The sequence below is a fragment of the Sitodiplosis mosellana genome, unplaced genomic scaffold, assembly GCF_009176505.1.
Source record: "Sitodiplosis mosellana isolate CC-2019 unplaced genomic scaffold, AAFC_SMos_1.0 Smas_scaffold_6166, whole genome shotgun sequence".
Classification (NCBI taxonomy): Eukaryota; Metazoa; Arthropoda; class Insecta; order Diptera; family Cecidomyiidae; genus Sitodiplosis; species Sitodiplosis mosellana.
Genome location: NW_022601407.1, coordinates 6,262,119 through 6,280,981, shown reverse-complemented (window position 1 = coordinate 6,280,981; position 18,863 = coordinate 6,262,119). Strand labels below are relative to the sequence as shown.

General features: G+C 38.3%; 1 protein-coding gene across 3 annotated transcripts in view; it reads right to left on the bottom strand.

Moving 5' to 3' along the window:
* Positions 1-17,982: 17,982 nt before the first annotated feature.
* The window catches only part of LOC129575287 (uncharacterized), a 3,594-nt gene continuing 2,713 nt past the window's right edge, over positions 17,983-18,863 (bottom strand). For all 3 annotated transcript variants that reach the window (XM_055458566.1, XM_055458567.1, XM_055458568.1), the window contains exon 4: positions 17,983-18,342. In XM_055458566.1, the coding sequence (XP_055314541.1) occupies positions 18,223-18,342 (120 nt within the window). In that variant the 3' untranslated portion in view covers positions 17,983-18,222. The remainder of the gene's footprint in view (positions 18,343-18,863) is intronic.

Sequence of the window (18,863 nt, the reverse complement as noted above, 5' to 3'; positions counted from 1 at the left end):
TGATACTTGGTTGATAGAGGCTCGCTTTATTTCTCTCTCTATCTCTCATTTGCGATGATCATCGCAATCGTTGTCGTTGGTCGCGATGGGTTTTTGGTGCTGTGGATGTTGGCAATAAGCTACCTACATCGTTCAGAGCGTGTGTGCACCATCATCCCGCTGCAGAAAAAAAACGAACCACAACAAAAAAAAGTGTTTTGTCTTCTTGCAAATCTCCTCGCATAAACTGTACGGCACACATTATTCGCGTCTCGCTCGGCCATATCATCGCCGTTGATACTGCTGCTGCTGCTGCTGGACGCGTGTGTATGTGTGCAACGGCGTGCGAGGGACACAAGCTATTTTTTTTCTCTCTCGAATCCGAAATAGGATTCATAGCACGTTTGATATAATGTAACAAGTAATAAAAATAAATAAAATTTAATGTGCAATGAGTTTTTTGTTTTAATTCACATGCTTGTCATGGCTGCGCGAGAGATCGTCGTGTGTATGTCGCGCTCACTCATTCGGTATGTTCGATGCGATTCGTATCTCTCGCTATCTATCTCTGCATGCAAGTGATTTTTGCCATTCAAACGCTTTACACACTGTCACACGTTAGTCATATTTAACGTGATTATTTTCAAGCTTGATGCGTTGTGCGCGCCCGCTCACACCCGCTCGCTCGGCTCACTTCTGTGCTCGCTATGGTTGGCTTTTTTTCCACTCGGTTCGTTTCACTATGCACCTTCTCTACGTGTGCTGTCTATCGCTCAGTTTCACTCGATTACGTATTAGTTGTGTGTGTACGTCGCTTTTTTTTTCTTTTCTTCTTCTGTTGCACTCTTTATCCTCCTTATTATACGAAATAAGTGCATCAATTATTCAATTTGCTCATTTCAATTTGATTGCCTTAGCTATTGGCCGCTCTTTTGTGTTGTATTACGGCTGTGTTTCTATAGAAACCATTGTGTCGAGATATCGTTCGCTCCTCACACTCGTTCTCTCGCCTGTCGCATTTGTTGTTGGTGTCGCAGCGAGTTTTTTTTTTCTCTCGCATGGTTATTTTTTCTACTCTCGTTGCACTCGCTCTCACTGTTGACCATGTGTGGTTTATGAGTTTTTATTACCGTATTTTTTTTTGTGTGTGTTTTCTTTTGCGCGTCATACGCATCCATTTATCGACCGTCTAACACAATCATTTCCTCAAATTCCAATCGTATCACACCATTTAATGGTTCGACATATTCAAATTGCATAAATTGATAATGTTTATGACAATGTTTTGTGCGGTTGACATGTTTGACAACGTTGCACACACACAAAATGTGCGCATTTTGGTTTTCCGGATTCCGGCCAAATATTTTCGTGTTCGTGGCGTACGACTTCAGACACAGAGATAAAAAGACTGTTTCAAGCGGGAAACCTCCCATAAATACACGCTTAATGACAATCAACTCGTGAATGCAACCAGCCAAAACGGAAAACACACAATTTTCATATGAAAACAAACAAAACTAGCTTCTGGCACTGGTTCCAGGTGATTTTTCGTTGCATTGTCAGAAGAACTCTCTTGATTCATTAAATTCAATCGGAATTCACAAATTTAACACGCTCCTTGACGATGATTGATAAATGATCATCTCTGTTCAGCGCCTCTTATTCGATCGGCATTGTAAGGCCAAACCAACAAAAGGGACCCACAAAAACGAAAGACAAAACAACAACGACGGAGGTGAAGAACGAAACAAAAAAGCAACGAAAATATTTTGAAAACAATTAAATGTTGATTGGATCGTTGTTAGCAAACAAAAATGAATGGAACAATAGCGTTTGACATAGACTAGAAAAGGGAAGGAATGAAAACATACACACAGCTCGATATTCGTATCGAATTGGGTACAGCATTCAGAACGAATGTGTGGATTTTTTTATTCCTCGTTTTCGGTATAATCGATGAAAATGAACAAATTTTGCACACTTTTTGCCGCATCTTAAACACCATTGTCGTGGTCGTCGTCTCGCTATTGCTCCCAGAAGCTTGGGTTCATGCAGTTCTTCGTTCACCGTTCAAATGGCAAAACAATGAATAATAAACCATCAAATCGAAACGTGTTAGTTAGTAAATCAAATGTGTGCTCTTTTTTTTTGTTCAACTCACCAATTTTTTCTTCTACTATTGCTGCTGCTGTTGATGATGATGCTCTTTCTCTTCGGCTGTGTGACAACATGCAATCGGAATCGATGCGCTGCGTTTTTGAACTCGGTCGGTTTTTGTCTTGTGTAAGTGAGTGTGTTTGTGCCACATTGAGACATGTGATATTTCTCAAATCGATCGGATGAATATAATGAAAAATTACTTTGCACTCGGCGGAGAGCGACACGAAACAAAGCGTGACAATTAGGGGAACACCAAATCATCTGCCTTATTGCTTGACGAGAGATTCGATTCATTTTTTTTCTTCTTGTTTTTTTTCTCATTCGTTTCTGATCCGTGTGTATGTGTGTTGTTTGAATGCCAATCGTTTATCGATCGGTTTTGATGGTCGTTATCGCTTCGAGCTCATTTGCTCACATTGTAATCGTACATGGAATTCGCTTTGCAACTGACATCAAATCGACACACTCAACACCGTATCGCATCGAAACGATCTCGAAATCAATTCAAATAATATCCGAAAATTATATGGATTGACTTTTTTTTTCTTCTTCTCGACTCGTTGTGGTTTGCATTTCGGGAAATTTGATCGCAGTGCTGACCAAAATCCATCCATAAATTAACGATGGTTATTAGATTTCGAGCGACGGAAGCAGTTTTATTGCATCAGTTAAATCGACTTACACATCATTTTCTCAGCTCTCGCGATGAAAATAACAAAGATTTTTGATTAAAAAAAATTAAGATGAGGCTTCTCTTGGGCTTTTTTTTGGTAACTTTTGAAATACTGACATCCAAATCTTTTTCGGTCAATTCACTTCGATTTTTACGTCCAATTTCTTGTGCCCACCACAAATAACAACAAAAAAAAAGTATAAAATGATTGTGGATAAAAAGCATTTGATATGGAATTTCCAGGACATTATGCTGAAATATCTCGAGTGAATTGCGAGCGCGCGAGTTACACGTGATAAAAGGCGGCAGATTGATTGGCAAAATTGCCGAATAAAAAGCATAATATTCGTTCCGATAAATGTGAATTAATTGTTTTTATATGGCATATAAAACGATAAAAACTCCCAATTAATAATTCATTTTTTCATATTTGCATGCGACTTCATGCCGATTGCCAATGATGATGATTCCCATGTGGTGGTGTTCCTTTTTTCTTACTCTCTCTCTCTCTCTCTCTCTCTTCTCTCTCACTCTCTGTCTGCCTCTCCTCCTGTTTTTGTTCTCTCTCGTTCATTTCTTCGTTGGAACCTCATTCACTTAACTTATCTGTTGGAAGACTCAGTGTGATCGTTTGTGATATGAGGCGCTGTGTGATGTTCGCATTGGATTACGTTCGTTTGTTGTGGTCGCCGTTGTCGTCGTCGTTGTTGTTGTCGTTTTGGGCATGTGCTTACACACATTTGCAGAGACACATTTGTTTATATCAGCTCATTGCTTACAACGAAAATTTAATTCATTGCCTCACACTCGGCACGACATTCAATTTTATTGTTATCGTTTATTATTTTTCGGTTGTTGTGCTGTTGTTGTTGGTTTGGTTTTTTTTTTCTCGGGTGATCATTAATTTGTTGTATCTTCTCGGTCATCATATTGCCAGTAACTCTCGGCTACCTACCTCCACGCGAGATGCGCAATGCGCTGCAATGCAACTGATCAGTTACACAAAAATCGTTTCATTTTTAATAATTTTGTGCATTGATTCATTTTTATTATAATCGCTGTGAGTGTGTACTGTTTTTTCGGGCATCGGAGATGCTTGCGGTGCAGCAACCCATTGAATTTGTAATCACCGTAATAAAATGTCTTCGGACTGGATCAGGCCCGATGTCATTCGATGCCGTGTGCGCGCGCGCGATGGAGCGGGAGGGCACACCGGTGCGCAATCCGTAATTGTTTCAAATAAATAATGTTTTATTAATAAGAAATGGTGATGATGACCACGTACGGGCCACATTCAGCATGCCAGATGACCCTCGCGCATTCAATTGCACACAAGCTAAGCCAAGTGAAGCAAGCGAGAGGCCAAACGAAGAAGAGTCACCAACTTCTTTCTTTTGAAGAGAGAGAGAGAGAGAGAGAGAGAGAGAGAGATCGAGAGATGCTGCTCGCAGCGGCGATATACAGCATGAAATGTAACGTAAAACACAAATAATTCAGCGCGAAGTGCTTGCATTTAAATAACAAAAAATATGAGGCCTGAAAAATTAAGGATATAAAACTCCATGCCAAATCATCGAACGCACGAAACAAGACAAAAAAAACTCAGTCACTCACTCACTCAAAAGCTGAGAGCACAGCCGAGAGAAAGACGGAAAGTATGAATGAGACAAAAAAGAAGTGTGTTGCACGCAAAATTTGGTCACATTTCTCCGGGAGAAAAAAAAACACACATCGGTGAGTGCATGTAATTTAATCACATTCGTGTTCCGAAAGCAGACACATCAACGAACGAACGAAAAAAAAAAATTGTATACGATAAGAAATAATCAACCGGTGAATATTCAAGAAGAAAAAAATACCTGCAAAATAAATAATATTTAATGAAATCGCTTTACGAACGATGCTCATTTATTATTTCAAACGTAGAAGAATGGGGGACGTGAAAAGCCGAATTCCGAAATTCAAAAGCGGAATAAGCGCGTGTGTGCGCATGAGCGCGGACAAATGAAATAAATACGATATGGCTCTTAATGTAGAGACACAAACGTGCGCATCAAGCCAATGATGATGCTGGGCCAACACTGTTCTGCACACACCGAAACCAGAATTTAAAAAAAATGTTATACGAATGAACGCACTTGAAGTTGTAGGAAATAAATGAAGTCGAAAAATAAAAATTAGGTAAATTGCCCCGGCCAATAAATACATAAAACCGAAATAAAACGAAAATTGACTATTTTTCATGCAAGAGCGGCCGATCGGAATCATGTGCAATCGCGTCGTCATTGATGCGCGCGGCATGACAGAAACTCAATAGTGCTCGCCGCGCTTTCAATTGGACGTCTTCAAGATGCGCGCGCGAGCGCACTGTGTGTGTGCATTTTTTTTCCTTCTCTCTTCCGTTCCATTCAGTCGTTTGTTTGCATTCCTTTGAATTGCATGCATTTCGTGCACTCGGATCTCATTTCGCTAACGGTTAACTGTGCAACTCCTTTTTTATTCCATGGCTCATATTTTTGTTGCTGTTGTTTGGTTCGGTTCGGTTCGGCTCTGCTCACCGTCCGTTCGCATATTCAACCAGGATTAATAAACAATGTGAAAATATGATAGCAACTATAAGAGAATAAAAGAGGTGCACGGTCGCGTATCGCTGCACAGAGGTATATGTAAAATAGCTGATCAATCGGCGTATGATGATGGTGTCAAATTTAAATTTAAATTAGTCACAATGGAATTCCAAATGAGTTTCACCTTTTCCAGAGTTGATCATCGCTTTTTTTTGGGCGCACAAGCGAGAGCGCTCATCATTTTTGGTTTAGCGGTCGCGCGCACACGTACAAGTGATCAAGTTTTTTCTCTCTCGATCGGTCATGTCGATTTAATCAATTTCGAAACGCAGATCATCTTCTTACCACACATTCAACCAATTGATGAGGGCAAAGAACCACACAAACGCTTATCCAATTCATTCACACATACAAAACTTTCAGCGCAAAATTATACTGCCTTCGAAATATACCGAATTTTATTCTATTTTTAACACAGAAACCGTTCCAATTTATGCATCATACGTGCTATTTTTAGATGATCAGGTAAACAAATACTGGTTTTTTGTTATATTTGCATCGTTATCGGATGTAAATAAAAAAATTCGCGGAAGAAATTAAAATAAAACAATGAGAAGACAAACTATAAACAAAAAAAAATGCAAAAATAAAATGATGTTACAAGATAAAGACAAAGAGAATTGAGGGAAAAGTCAAGAGGAATTGTATCAGTTCTTATGAATAAATGAGATGAACACCAGAAGAGTCTCAAACTCACAAAATAGTGAAGAAACGAAAGAAGATCTCCAGAAATGGGGAGAAATTCTCTTTGGACGATTTAAAAATCATAAAAAGTGATATTTTTGTGTCGAACAGCGGAAAGAATTCAAAAAACCACCGACAAAGGTTGAACAAAGAAAAATGATTAGGAAATAAAGTGGAAGAAATTGAAAAAAAAAGAAGGAGAAAGGAAACGGCATGCAAAGACAGTAGAAACCATGTACAAAATCGAATCAATTATGCAAACAGAATGAAAAGGGACAAGACAGCAATCAATCGATTAGACAAATTATTTTCTGTTTTCGCTTTCACTCGATGTCTCGATGAGCTGTATTTTGGCTGTGCGCACGCTTGACACTCTCAGGAGGCATTCGGTCAAAGCATTGCGAACAGATTGATCGAAAATTAAATTATAATGAGAACATGTGTTCTTGTGCAGATGAAAACGAATGAAAACAACGGTCACAACACGAATATCCCCGGATAAATTACCATACGCACTTGTAACTACAGCGAACATACATTAATTATCACTATGTTTGTACCGAAGCGAAGTGACCGAAAACGGGCTTCGATCTCTTGTGGAAAACGCTAAACGAACGAATGAGCGAGCGAAAAAGAAAGAAATAAAATTAATAGCAATCGCATGCGATATAAAACAAAGCAAATGAAAGTTGTGTTGCCACGTTAAATCATACGATGCCCGATCGAAAATGTAAAATGAAGAAGAGTTATTCGAATACGAATAAAACAACAAACTTATGATTGTTTTTTTCTTAATATATATTCGATATATATATGTTTCGTCGATACACACACACACACACACACACACACACACACACACACCGAGTACAGTTCATATGGAAAAAAGAGATACTCTCTCGGCAGATAAAGGTATTTTCTTACGGGTTAATTTATTAATTATTGCGTTGCTTGCTCTCGATATATGTGTGCTTGCTAGAACGGGGAGATGAATGATGGCGCGCCCGAATGAGACGAAGCGATGGAACGAATGAAGAGCCCATTGTAATGATGCCACTGCCACTACTGAGAGAACAGTCAAAAGCAGAGATGATCGAAATGCGATGATATCTTCTCGCCCGACACAGAAAGCGGATCGCGTAATGAAATTACAAGCATCATCGGAACAACAAAACCGACCAACAACAACAACTGCAGCAGCAGCAGCAGCAGCGAAAAAATGCACAACGAATGAATTGCACGAAGCAAAAGGTTATCATGGCCACAACCATTACAACACATATGCGACTGTGCGCACTGCATTGAGTGAGAGCGAACTTTTTAGAGTAGATGATGCACCGCGCGATGCGATACGGCCGATTATTATATATTAAATTGTAAAATGTATTGTACACATTTCGGGTTAATAAAGTCGCGCGAGAGAGAATACACAAACACACCGAGTTGCCCATCTTTCCTGCGCCCATTTTGCGTTCACGCATATCCAAAAGGAAATTATGTTGCGTAAATTCGGTGCAATTAAATCAATTTCAATGTGCTTTTTTTTCTCTCTTCCTCTCTCTAGCTCTCTCGCACACTCTTCTTCAACTCCAATCAAATATCGTGCGACTATTTCACTCGCTGCCGAATCAGTTTTTTTCCTGCTGTTTCGTTCATTCGTTGGACCAACAATGTCGGTTGATATCATAACAATAACAATAAAAAGCAGATCGACACTAAAGAAAGCAATTGAAAGATAACTATTTTGGACACCAACGGAAAAAAACGCAGTCTGAAATGTTAAAAATGTAGCAGACGAAAAAAAAAATTATGACGAAGAAAAAAACAACATCGAGAATGAAATGAAACAATGTGCAAACGAAATGCGAACTGGAATAAAAATCCGATGAACAAACTGTGTGAAATGGAATGCTACAAGTGTACGTCGTAACAGAAGATGCACACAAGCAAAGCGAAAAAAAATAATAATAATTAATACCCTGTAATTACATTATTTTGGCTGATGTAAAGCATCAATTACTGGTGCAAATCAGAATGAAGAAACAATATTGCAATCGGTTTTTTTTAAAAAAAAGCCCGGTGAATTGACCGAAATTTTTTCTGTTCATTCGTCTTCCTCCTGAGTTTGATGTTTTGCGAATTGCGTGGTTTTCGTGGCCGAGTCCGGGTAAATTTTATAGTAGCGCAAAATCGTGCGCAGCTCATATTGTAATAATGTTTGAAAATGGGCGCTTTTATTTCATTATCAAAGATATTGATGGTGTGGTTTTTTCCTCTCTTCTGCTGATAAAAAAATGCATATTTTTACGCAAATGGATATTGAACGCCGCACTTATTCTTGATGTCTTCATATGATCGTTGTAAACTACATGCCGTTCTGGGTGTAATTCAGTGCCGCCGCTGCCGCTCTGCTACATCATTTGGTTGATTGAGAAATGGGTCCCTTGCGATTTATTGCATTGCAATTTAGAGTGTGTGTGAGCAAATAATTCCAAATTCGGAACGGAGGCGCGCTCTTCCTTATTATATTTTTTCTGTGTCTCAATGCCTATACTTAATCATTGAAAATTTCGTGCGATAAGCAACTGTGCAATTGCTACAGTCACGACATACTTTGACGACGCACAATATTCTCATTTGTGGCTATGTCGTTTGGTGTGTGTGTGTGTGTCGAGCCAACCCAAAACCGTCGCACACATTATCGATGTCAATTTCGATCGACGCGTAAATTCATCAACTAATATTCCAACAGGGCCTTCGACTTGGCAGCATCAACAACGGCGCCAGTAGCTACTGCTGCAGCACCAGCAGCAAATCAACAAAAATGACAATAATTTATGTCTTTATAATCATTTTGCAGTCATTTTCGCTTCAACATTCCATTTCGATTCGAATTGACTCGGCATCGCGTAGTTTTTTTTCCCCTGTTGTTATTCTCTCTGCGCAGGAATTTTTATATTTTATTTATTGTAAAATACTTTGTAAATATTTTGCTTTCGAAAATCGAATGAAAGAAAAAGTTTTCGAGCGTATTCATCAAGAAAACGATGATGGAAACGAAAATATGATTAAATGAATTGCAATAATTATGGTTGTTGCGGGTAGAATTTCGGAATAATTGTTCAACGTTCGGATCGGTTGACGTAATGAAATTGGTAACGACCAGAGGCGCTGCTGTGTGTGTGTGTGTATGAAGGAAGAGAGGTAATAAAAAGTGGGCCATTGAGACTCATCATCACGAACAAAATCATCCAGCACAGCAATGGTTTCAAAGAAAACGAATGTGATGATCCAATTTTGCTTTCGGAGCATCTTATTGCACTTGACGTGGAACAAAACCGAACGTATGCAATAAATGTTGTGGCTTTTTTTGCTTTTGAATTTCCTGAGTTGAGCCAAAGACTTTCGCATCTCCTTTCGTTTCGGGTGTAAAAGCAAAAACCCGAATTATACAGCATTTACAGATGAGTATACAGTTGTATCATTTGAATATGGCCATTGGCAACAGGAAATGTTAGAGTTAGAAAAATTCATTTGGATTTGCTTTGGATTTTTTTTTTGCTTCAATCTAAAAAATGTTCATTGCTTGATTGTGGTGGAAAAACAGGAATCAAGTCAAATCAGCTTATTGATAATTATCATTGAAATCAAGTTTTACGGATGCCTCACAATAATCTACTTATTAGTAAACAAAGCAGGCGATGAATAAAAGTAAATGGCATTTTGTATATTTCACCATCGTTTGCGATAGCGCTCAGTTGAGTGCGCGCGCGCGCCATATCGAATATGAAGAAGATAAACTCGCATTCCATGTGTATGGGTGTGTATTTTGTGATGATGCACACTCTCGGTGAGTGTGTTTATTTAGCCAAATGGCCATCGACATTTTGTGCTTGATTGTTATTGAAAGCATCGCTTGCGAATGCATATCGATTCAGTTTCCCGAAGAAAAAACCTCGAAAATAGATAAAGAAAACGAAGCAAGCGACAACGCTCCACCGACGACGACGACGACGACACTTTGCATCTTCTTCGATTTGGACGAAATTAAAAGACTACACAACTATTTGCATAGCATGGCCTGGATGGTGGTGTGCGCTGGCAAGCGCACGCGCACGCTGTTACAGTGTGCAGGCTAATGCGATGACAAATAGCAAAAACATGACCATAAAATGTTGACTAAAGCACACGGTGCTCAAGTGCAAAGCTAATAAAAATCCATATGATATCACACACCAAAACAGAGCGATAAAAGTCAAACGCGAAACGAGAAAAAGAAATGGACACGACGAGGAAAAAGCAAAATTAAACGGCAGCAACAACAACGAAACGACGAAGATATCCACACAGTATACGCGAAAAAATAAAATAACATAAAAACAAACGAAAACGAGCAGCAACATTTAAATTGAGGTGCATCCGTAAATAAATCGCGCGCGTACTGTGATCGCCGCGATCGATTGGAATGTGTACACACATAGAAACGTTTTGCCTGCCTCATATTGGCCACAAAAGACCGTCTAAACATGAAATAATGAGATAATAATGAGCGTTTCTTCTGTTCAAACTCTTTGACTGAACGAAAAGAGTGAGCGAACAGGCGAGCGGGTGACCGAGAGAGAGATAGAATTCAACTATGCGCCACTCTATTATAGCCTCATCTTGAAAGTTAATCGAATAGTTTTGAGCCGAGCATTACGCGAGTTCCGACCAAATGAATATTTCTTTTTTCGTTTGCTGTTGCACTTTTTTTTTCTCTCTCTCTCTTATTTCGCATACAAAAAAAAATCCAAGCAGTTCCGCAAGGGTTTCAATGGATCAAAACATGGTCTTTTTTTCTCGCGCGCGGGCTCACAAATGCAATGCTCTTGACTATGTGCGCCGTTTCGTTTTTTTCATGTGTTATTCCTGCCTGGCACACTGGGTGAAACACACTTAAATAAGACGAATTGAACATCAAGCGCGCTTTTGTTATGGCGTGAACTACGGTGCACACACTGCACATAAATCTGTCTCTCTAGCCCGAACTGTCATTTAAACGCATACGAAAAAACCGTTTCGGAATTGTCGGCAATCTTTTTCAAGTTTATTTGTTTTCTTCTCTTCTCCACTATCATCTCTCTAGCGCGCTCACACAGGAACAAAACACCGCACCGTGAATGAACTGAGATATCTGATCTTCTAGCGCACAAACGTTCTGAGCGCGAAATGCCTTTTTTCGACACTTTTTCCACAACTTGCGCTTGAACTCTATCTTTATCCACTTTCGAACGACTCATACACAAACTGAGTGCAACAATTTTTGGTGTGCAACAGTCATGCGGTGAGAAGCAACTACGTGATAATATTAAAATGTTGCAAATGTGTTATAATTTGATAAATGAAGACCAGCTAGCTATAGAGTACCGCGTACAGTCGCACATCTTCATCATCTATTTGGTGGCAGCGGCGATGGCAAAACCGCGAATAACATCTAACTGTGGCTTTTGATTTAAAACCATCGGCCTCTCGGCATCGTTTTACACAATTTATTCGTCTAAATCTTCGGAATCGGTTTTGATTCATCGCTCCTTCCATCTAAATATTTTCGTGCGTCAAAAATAGATGTTTTCGAGGAAGTTTGGTGCAAAGTTTGAATTTTTGCTCTTCTGCAAAAAAACAGCGCCAATAGAAAGTATTTCAATCGATTTTCCTGAAAAGTTGTCATTAGAAGGAAAAAATCTCACAGGAACAGTCCCACAGCTGCAATCGCACAGCAGTGAGAACCAATCAATTCCATTGTAAATGCGCACTATTTCCATTCTCTCCATGACTTGGTATTCTTCATTTGGTAATTTGGTTTTGATTCGAATAATTGTTGAAAATTAGAAATTCTATTCCAATGCTGCAGTGCATTTAATCGCGACCACGATTCGCAATGGAAGTTCATTTTTTATGGTCATCGCGCGAGAGAGCGAGCGAACGTGCGCTTGCACCGATAACAATTGGCCACGAATATATGGAATCAGTTCAATGGAAACCGGGGGCCTCCTGCACAAGCAGTTAAACCATATTCCAGCGAAATGATTGCAATTAAATGCACGAAACAGCATTAAATGCATAAATTTTTAATAATGTTCCTTGAACGGTGAAAAACAAAAATGCCGGGCAAAACTCATTTGTTCGTAGCCGTTGTTGTCGTCATCATCGTGTTACTGTTGTAGTAGTTACATTTTGATTTGAAGCGAATGAGAGTTGCCCCGAATCGGGTGAATCGAGTGTAGCATGGGAATATCGAAATCGAAATGCATGCACAAATGTGCATGTCTCACATACGTCATCTACATGGTTCTGTTTATCGTTCGTTGGTTGGTTGCTTGCTTACTTACTTTTTTTTCTTTCATTTGTTTTGTTTCATTTGTGAAACAATAAACATGACATTTTCCATTATCGCGGATCACGTTGGAATAAAATGAGAATGTTGAGTGAGGTTCGCATTTGCATTTGATGAACGGCACTGTGCTCACAAAAATGACATCAATTAAACGGCTGTCAAATGTTCAAGAACAAATGAACGAAACACACACTGAAAATGGGAATGATCAGGCAAACATTTCCGAATGTAAATGCAAATGATGCAGCAGCAGCAGCAGCCGCAGAAAAGAGACTTAGAAAACAACACATGCACACATTTAGCGAATGAAACATAGCAACAGCAGCAGCAACAGAAAAAAAATTATGAAGTGCACTGAATGTAAGACAATGTGGTTTGTCGTTAATTCGGTCACGCGGACAGCGCGAATACAACGAGAGAGCAAACGGCAAAGTAGCAGCAGAAAAAAATCTATTTTTATCAACATCATCATCATCATCAACGTTGTTGTTTATTTATTTGATATTTTTTCGTCGTCGTCGTCGTCGTCGTTGTTGCCGTTCTATAATGCCAAATTGAATGCGGACCAATAAAAAGCTTGAGCTCAAAGTGGCTCGTTTTCAAATCGGGGCTGAGAGTTCAAGCGACAAACTGACCGAGAACGCGCCGTTCACAAATTCACCCGACAACAGAAAAGAGAGTGAACAGAGAATAAAACAAGGAAAAAAAACAACAACAACAGCAACGACAACAACAGCGACGAACAGAAATGATGACAATGACTATGATCATCGAATAATAATTTACGGTAAGCGGATCGATAATGTGCAAACGGATCACACAGATGCCTACAAATTCATTACGAAAAATGCGAGAGTCAAAAACGAGGGAAAAACACACCGAGAGAGAAACGGCGTTGAAATGGGAAAGAGAGAGAGAGAGAGAGAGAGAGAGAGTGAGAAAGAGAAGAAAAGGCAGCAAAAACCGATTGTGCAACTCTGCAACAATTGAATTGTGCACAAGCGCATTGACAATATAAATATTGTGACATTCCGGGAGATACACATTCTCAACAGACACTGTGAAGAGAGAAGAGACGACAAAACGACACGAAACAAAAAACAAACCAACAATAACATCGATAGAGAAATCGGTAAAAATCGAATAAAACATTGTTGCTTTTGTACTACTGCTGCTGCTGCTGCTGCCGATTCAGTCTATGAAAAATCCATAAATCAATCGCATGTAATCTATCGAATGCGTTTGAAAGTTATAAAAATCAACTATTTATGAACTTCCAGGCACTTTATTTAATGGATTTATCGTTTTATTTAACTTCTTTTCGCTCTCTGTATCTCCTCCGTATCTCTCTATCTCTTCACTCTCTTTCTCTCTATCTCTCTCTCTGTGTCCCTCTCGGTTTAGCTCACAATTCATCTCTTGCGTATTTCATTCTGTATTGTTTGGTTTTTTTTTTTGGTGCGTCTGATTGTAATGCGTGCCTACGTTTTATGGACTAATGCCTTGTACGTTTGTTGCGTGTGGCAAACCATTGCCATGCCAAAACCATACGAACACACACTCGACTCGAATTTCATTCGAAAATTGGCTACGCAGACACAACACACTCAATCTCACTGTGGTTCTGGTTTTCTTCAACACGCACAGACTTTCTTCCATCCAATGCATATGCGCACATCGCGCTCATAATAAGTGAAACGAACGAATTGTGAACAAAACGGTAAACAAACCGGAGAAGAAATGGATAATAATCGATAATTTATAATGAACATCACCCCATTGATTATGATTTAATATTTCAGCTTAGTTTCACATTCGACAAACGCAAGCGTCAATTGTGAACAATACATGAACTAACCAAATGTTACACACGGTGACACACCGAAAGAACAACAGCAACAACAGTAATAGTAATGACTACGACAACGATGGCGGAGAAGATTTCAAAACAATATCGATTATTTTAAATGGAATGGAAATAAATGTCGCTCCGTGAGAGATGTTCCACTCGATATCCTTCGATTAGTTTCACTGATTTAGCGCAATAGTTTTGAAATAGTGGAAGTTTGACAATCAATATGGAAATCGATGGGCTCGTCGGATATTCCATAAATTCTATTCAATTGGTTTTTTCAATCGAATTATGATTGTAATATTTTTTTTTTTCAAATAAACTTCAATGAGCATCTCTGGTTTGGGACAATTTCCATGTTCAATTCAATTCGATTCGTTAGATCATTTTACTTGTTCAGTAAATATTCCGAAAAAAACAGTCTAATTTCGGAATTTTTACTGCCTTGTGGAGATGAGTTTTTTTTTAGTTTGAACGAAAATGGTTTTTCATTCTGAATAACTTATTCTTTTGGGATTTTTCATTAGTTTTACATTTTCTTTTTCATAAAAGGAACAACAAAAAATCAAAATATTTTTGGACCATTGACGCTAGAACTTCAATTTTGACTGTAAGAATTTTTTTTTCTCGTAAAATAGATCGATTCTTATGTTCGCATTTGGACAAAAAATCAAAAGGATAACATCAAATTCAATCAAATTCTCTGAAGATTGCCACAATAAAACGCCATTGTTTCCGTTGGTCATAAACATCTTTTTGGTGGAAAAATGCAGGTCTCGTCGACATCAAAACTTTCTCTTGCCACAAATAAAAACCCGAAAAAATTCGAAAATACATTTCAGTTGAAATATAACTGAAAGAAGAAGAAGAAAAACCTATACAGGTAAATCATATCGGGAACAATGTTTAAAACCGAATGATAATTTATTTACTTATATTTTTTTTAAAACAGATAAATGTTCGTATCTTTTGAGAGTTGCACTCTTCTGTTCTGAAGCGTTGAATTCGATGCACAAAAAGAAACGCAACAGAGGGAGAGTGACAGAGTAAGAGAGAGAGAGTGAGAGAGAGAGAAGAATCTGGTGACAACAAAAACGTGTGGCACACACGAACAACACAATTTGTTGGCAATGCCATAAAAATAAGACAAACGGCTGAAGGACTCATTGTACGTGTATTTGTATTGATTAGGAAAGGTGTTGTGCGTTCGGTGGCAGAATTGGCTTGATTATTTTTGTGGCTTTGAATTGTGTGTGTATGCCATTACATTATGGTCGATTGTCCTTTTGCTCTTGAGGTTTTTGGAAGAAACCTTTCGAAATTGTTACTTAAAATGTTAAAATTGCTGCAGTGAGTGTGTCATCCCCCAGACAATTCAATTTCAAACACACACTCATTTCCACGAATTGATCGAGCACAAGATAGAGCGTAACAGCATGTTCGTGCAAGGAATTATTCCAATCAGGATTCAAACAATTCTACATTACTCTCTTCAATTCCGAACACCATTCCGCGAACATGCACACATTTCGATTGAAACCAATGAATGATTTCCAAATCACACCAGAAAAAATGAGATAAATTACATTCCGTGACAATGTTAAACGGACGAAACGGTTGACGAATCCAAAACACAGGTAGTTTGATCCGTTCAGATACAGCACGTTCGAAAAGAAGGTTCCATGGAAAAAACCAACATCAACATTCATAAAATGCATCCTGCGTTAAATGTTTTCATTTTTTCCTGTTTGATTCAAATCAGTTCAGGCAAAGTTAAACCAGGAAATGATGAGTATCATGATTTCGATTTAGTATTCCAATGACGTGAAAATGGACTGGATGAAGTTTGCGGCCGAGCGACCGAGAAAAATGAAAACCAGGTGAAATTGAATCATGATCATGGATAAATTCCACTTAAAATTAGCTACGCTCTTGAAATGGCGTGGAAACGATTGGCCTGACACTGCAAATCGACACCACTTTTATTAAATAAACGCTTTATTGTCTCTGATACTTGAAGAAAGCATGAGCTGAACCCTTTTTTCACGTCACAATGAAAGGAAGAAACAGACAGACGAAAAAAATGCACTTAATTTATGACATGTCATCTATGTATGTGCTATAGTTCTAGTGACGAAAGGATGTGTGTGTGTGTGTGTGTGCGCCCGATGTAAATGTGGTGTGTTGAACATGGCAAAAACATCAAATGTGAGATAATAATTTCTAGTTCTAGCTCGCCGAGGGACGAAACCAAAGCAATACACGGCCAAGAAAATAAAAAAGAGGACGAAATGAAGAAAAAAATTATAACGATGTCGACATCAAGCGATTTATTACTATTTACAAACGAGAAATGTGTCAAAGTGACACGATTGAGTGCGTTTTTTTGCAGGAGCTTCAACTCCTCATCTTGCTTTTAAAGCCGATTTAATGTTCTGTTATGGTTGATTCATTCGGTGGCAAAGTCATGAATAATTACCGTCGCGAAAGATGGCAGAAAAAAGTGCTTACCTAAGAGGTCATCATTAAAAACAATGTTTTTCATTTCATTCAGCGTGTTCAACCGTTTTGTTTGGGATATCGAACGGTTTTTCGTTCGGATCGGTCGTGATTATTTTTTTTTCTTCTCTCGAGTGAAAATCATTTTTATTGCATGGAAAATGGTTTACTTACGTCAAATCGGGGACACGAATCAGACGACATTCTAGTAAGAGTGTGAAATGAGACCTGGTGGAAAAAGGAACACACAATTCGGACAACAAACATTGATTTCTATTGAAGCATTCGCTCGCAGCATTCTCGTTACCTTTCAGCCGTTTGTCATATTTGATACGCAGCGATTGGTAACATCGGTAAATTGGGTTACCATCATCATTGTTACATATTCCAATACCAATGTATCGTGTCATCATTGTTACGTTTTCATTTTATGAAACATTTTATTTGTGTTGTTCCTTTGATGCCCTCTTCGATTCATTCGAACACACACACACACACACGGCTGATCCCTTTTCTATTTCTCTGTCCGTTGGTGCGCGCGTTGTTTTGGCAGTTGATCGCTGTTATCGCTTTTGTGTGTGTGTGAGTCGAGTCGACTCTGTTTTGCCATTTTTAGTTGGGAATATGGCAATGAAAAATTGCTTTTCGACCAATTGCCAACAATAGAAACTATTGTTTGCTACATTGGTATTTATGCCGGTACAAATCATTTGGTTTGGGAGAGTGTGTGTGTGTGTCATTCTCACTTTTATTTTCTCTCATTCTTTTTTATTTGTTTAGACACTTCAGCCTAACAGCGTCGCTTTTGTACTCGACTTTCGGTTTTGTGTCACACATTTTGTTACATTGTTGTTGTAGTCTTCGTCTCCTTTTGACAAAGCCATCTCCGAACAATAGCCGGCAATAACATTATTAGATTAATGAATTTTGTAAACAAAATACTTTCTCTGAACACTTAACCAACAAATTCAAATGTATACAAACCAATGATGGCTCATGAAATACACATAAAATACATTGAAGAATAGACAAGGAAAGAGAGCAAAAGGATTCCATTTTAGCCCAACTTTTATTTTCTTTAGATTTTACTTAATAAACTGGATAAATTTACAAAATAAAAAACATCTCACACAAAATAAACAAAAACAATGGACAGTTCTCAGTTTGGTTTTAGATAAACCGTGCACTATTTTTGGTTGTGGTTCGGTGATTTAATGTTTTATCTACAACACTTTGATTTTACATTTTGAGTTTGATTTGCGGTGTCGTGTCGTGTTTATTTGAGTGTTAACGCGAATTTGATTGCACTTTTTTTTATCTTGGGAACCTGCTACAGGAGTGTGTATGTGTGAACAGAAGTTCTGATTGTTTTCTTTTAGATATTTGCACGATTACAAATCATTTGCTGCAACGTTGCTAATTCCTCTCGAAGCGCCAGGATTTGCGCACGAAGAATTGCATTCTCTTGCTCCAATAAAGCCGCACGAAATGCAATCTGTGGAACGTGTAATAATGGGAAACGAGATAGAGAAGAAAATGAGATGAGTTTTCAAGCAAAAACTACAATTCAATCGAATGATAAAAATTGAAAGAAAAAAAATTAAAAAAACTTAATTCAAAGGCGAACTTCTAAAAACACACATTTGAGTGGAATAATAATATTCAAGGGAGAATGGAGACCATTTGGCACTAAAAATGATTAGAAATTCTTTATTTTCACCTTTCTCCGTTGCTTTGAACTAAAACGATCTTGAGTCGAAATCTGCAAGATTATCTTAGTTCAAACCAATGTTTTGAATCTTAGACTAGAGATGTTTCAGCCTACGACTTTAATACAAAATTATTAAGGCTTTAATACAAAAATTGACATTTCGGAAATAAAACAAAGAAATCCAACTTTTTTTTTTCTCATAATTTTGCCTAATTGACGATTGCAGGCATTTCCGCTGTTTTTACAATCAAACATTACAATTTTTTATCAAACGAATATGAGCTTATTTTCAAAAGTTCTACTTT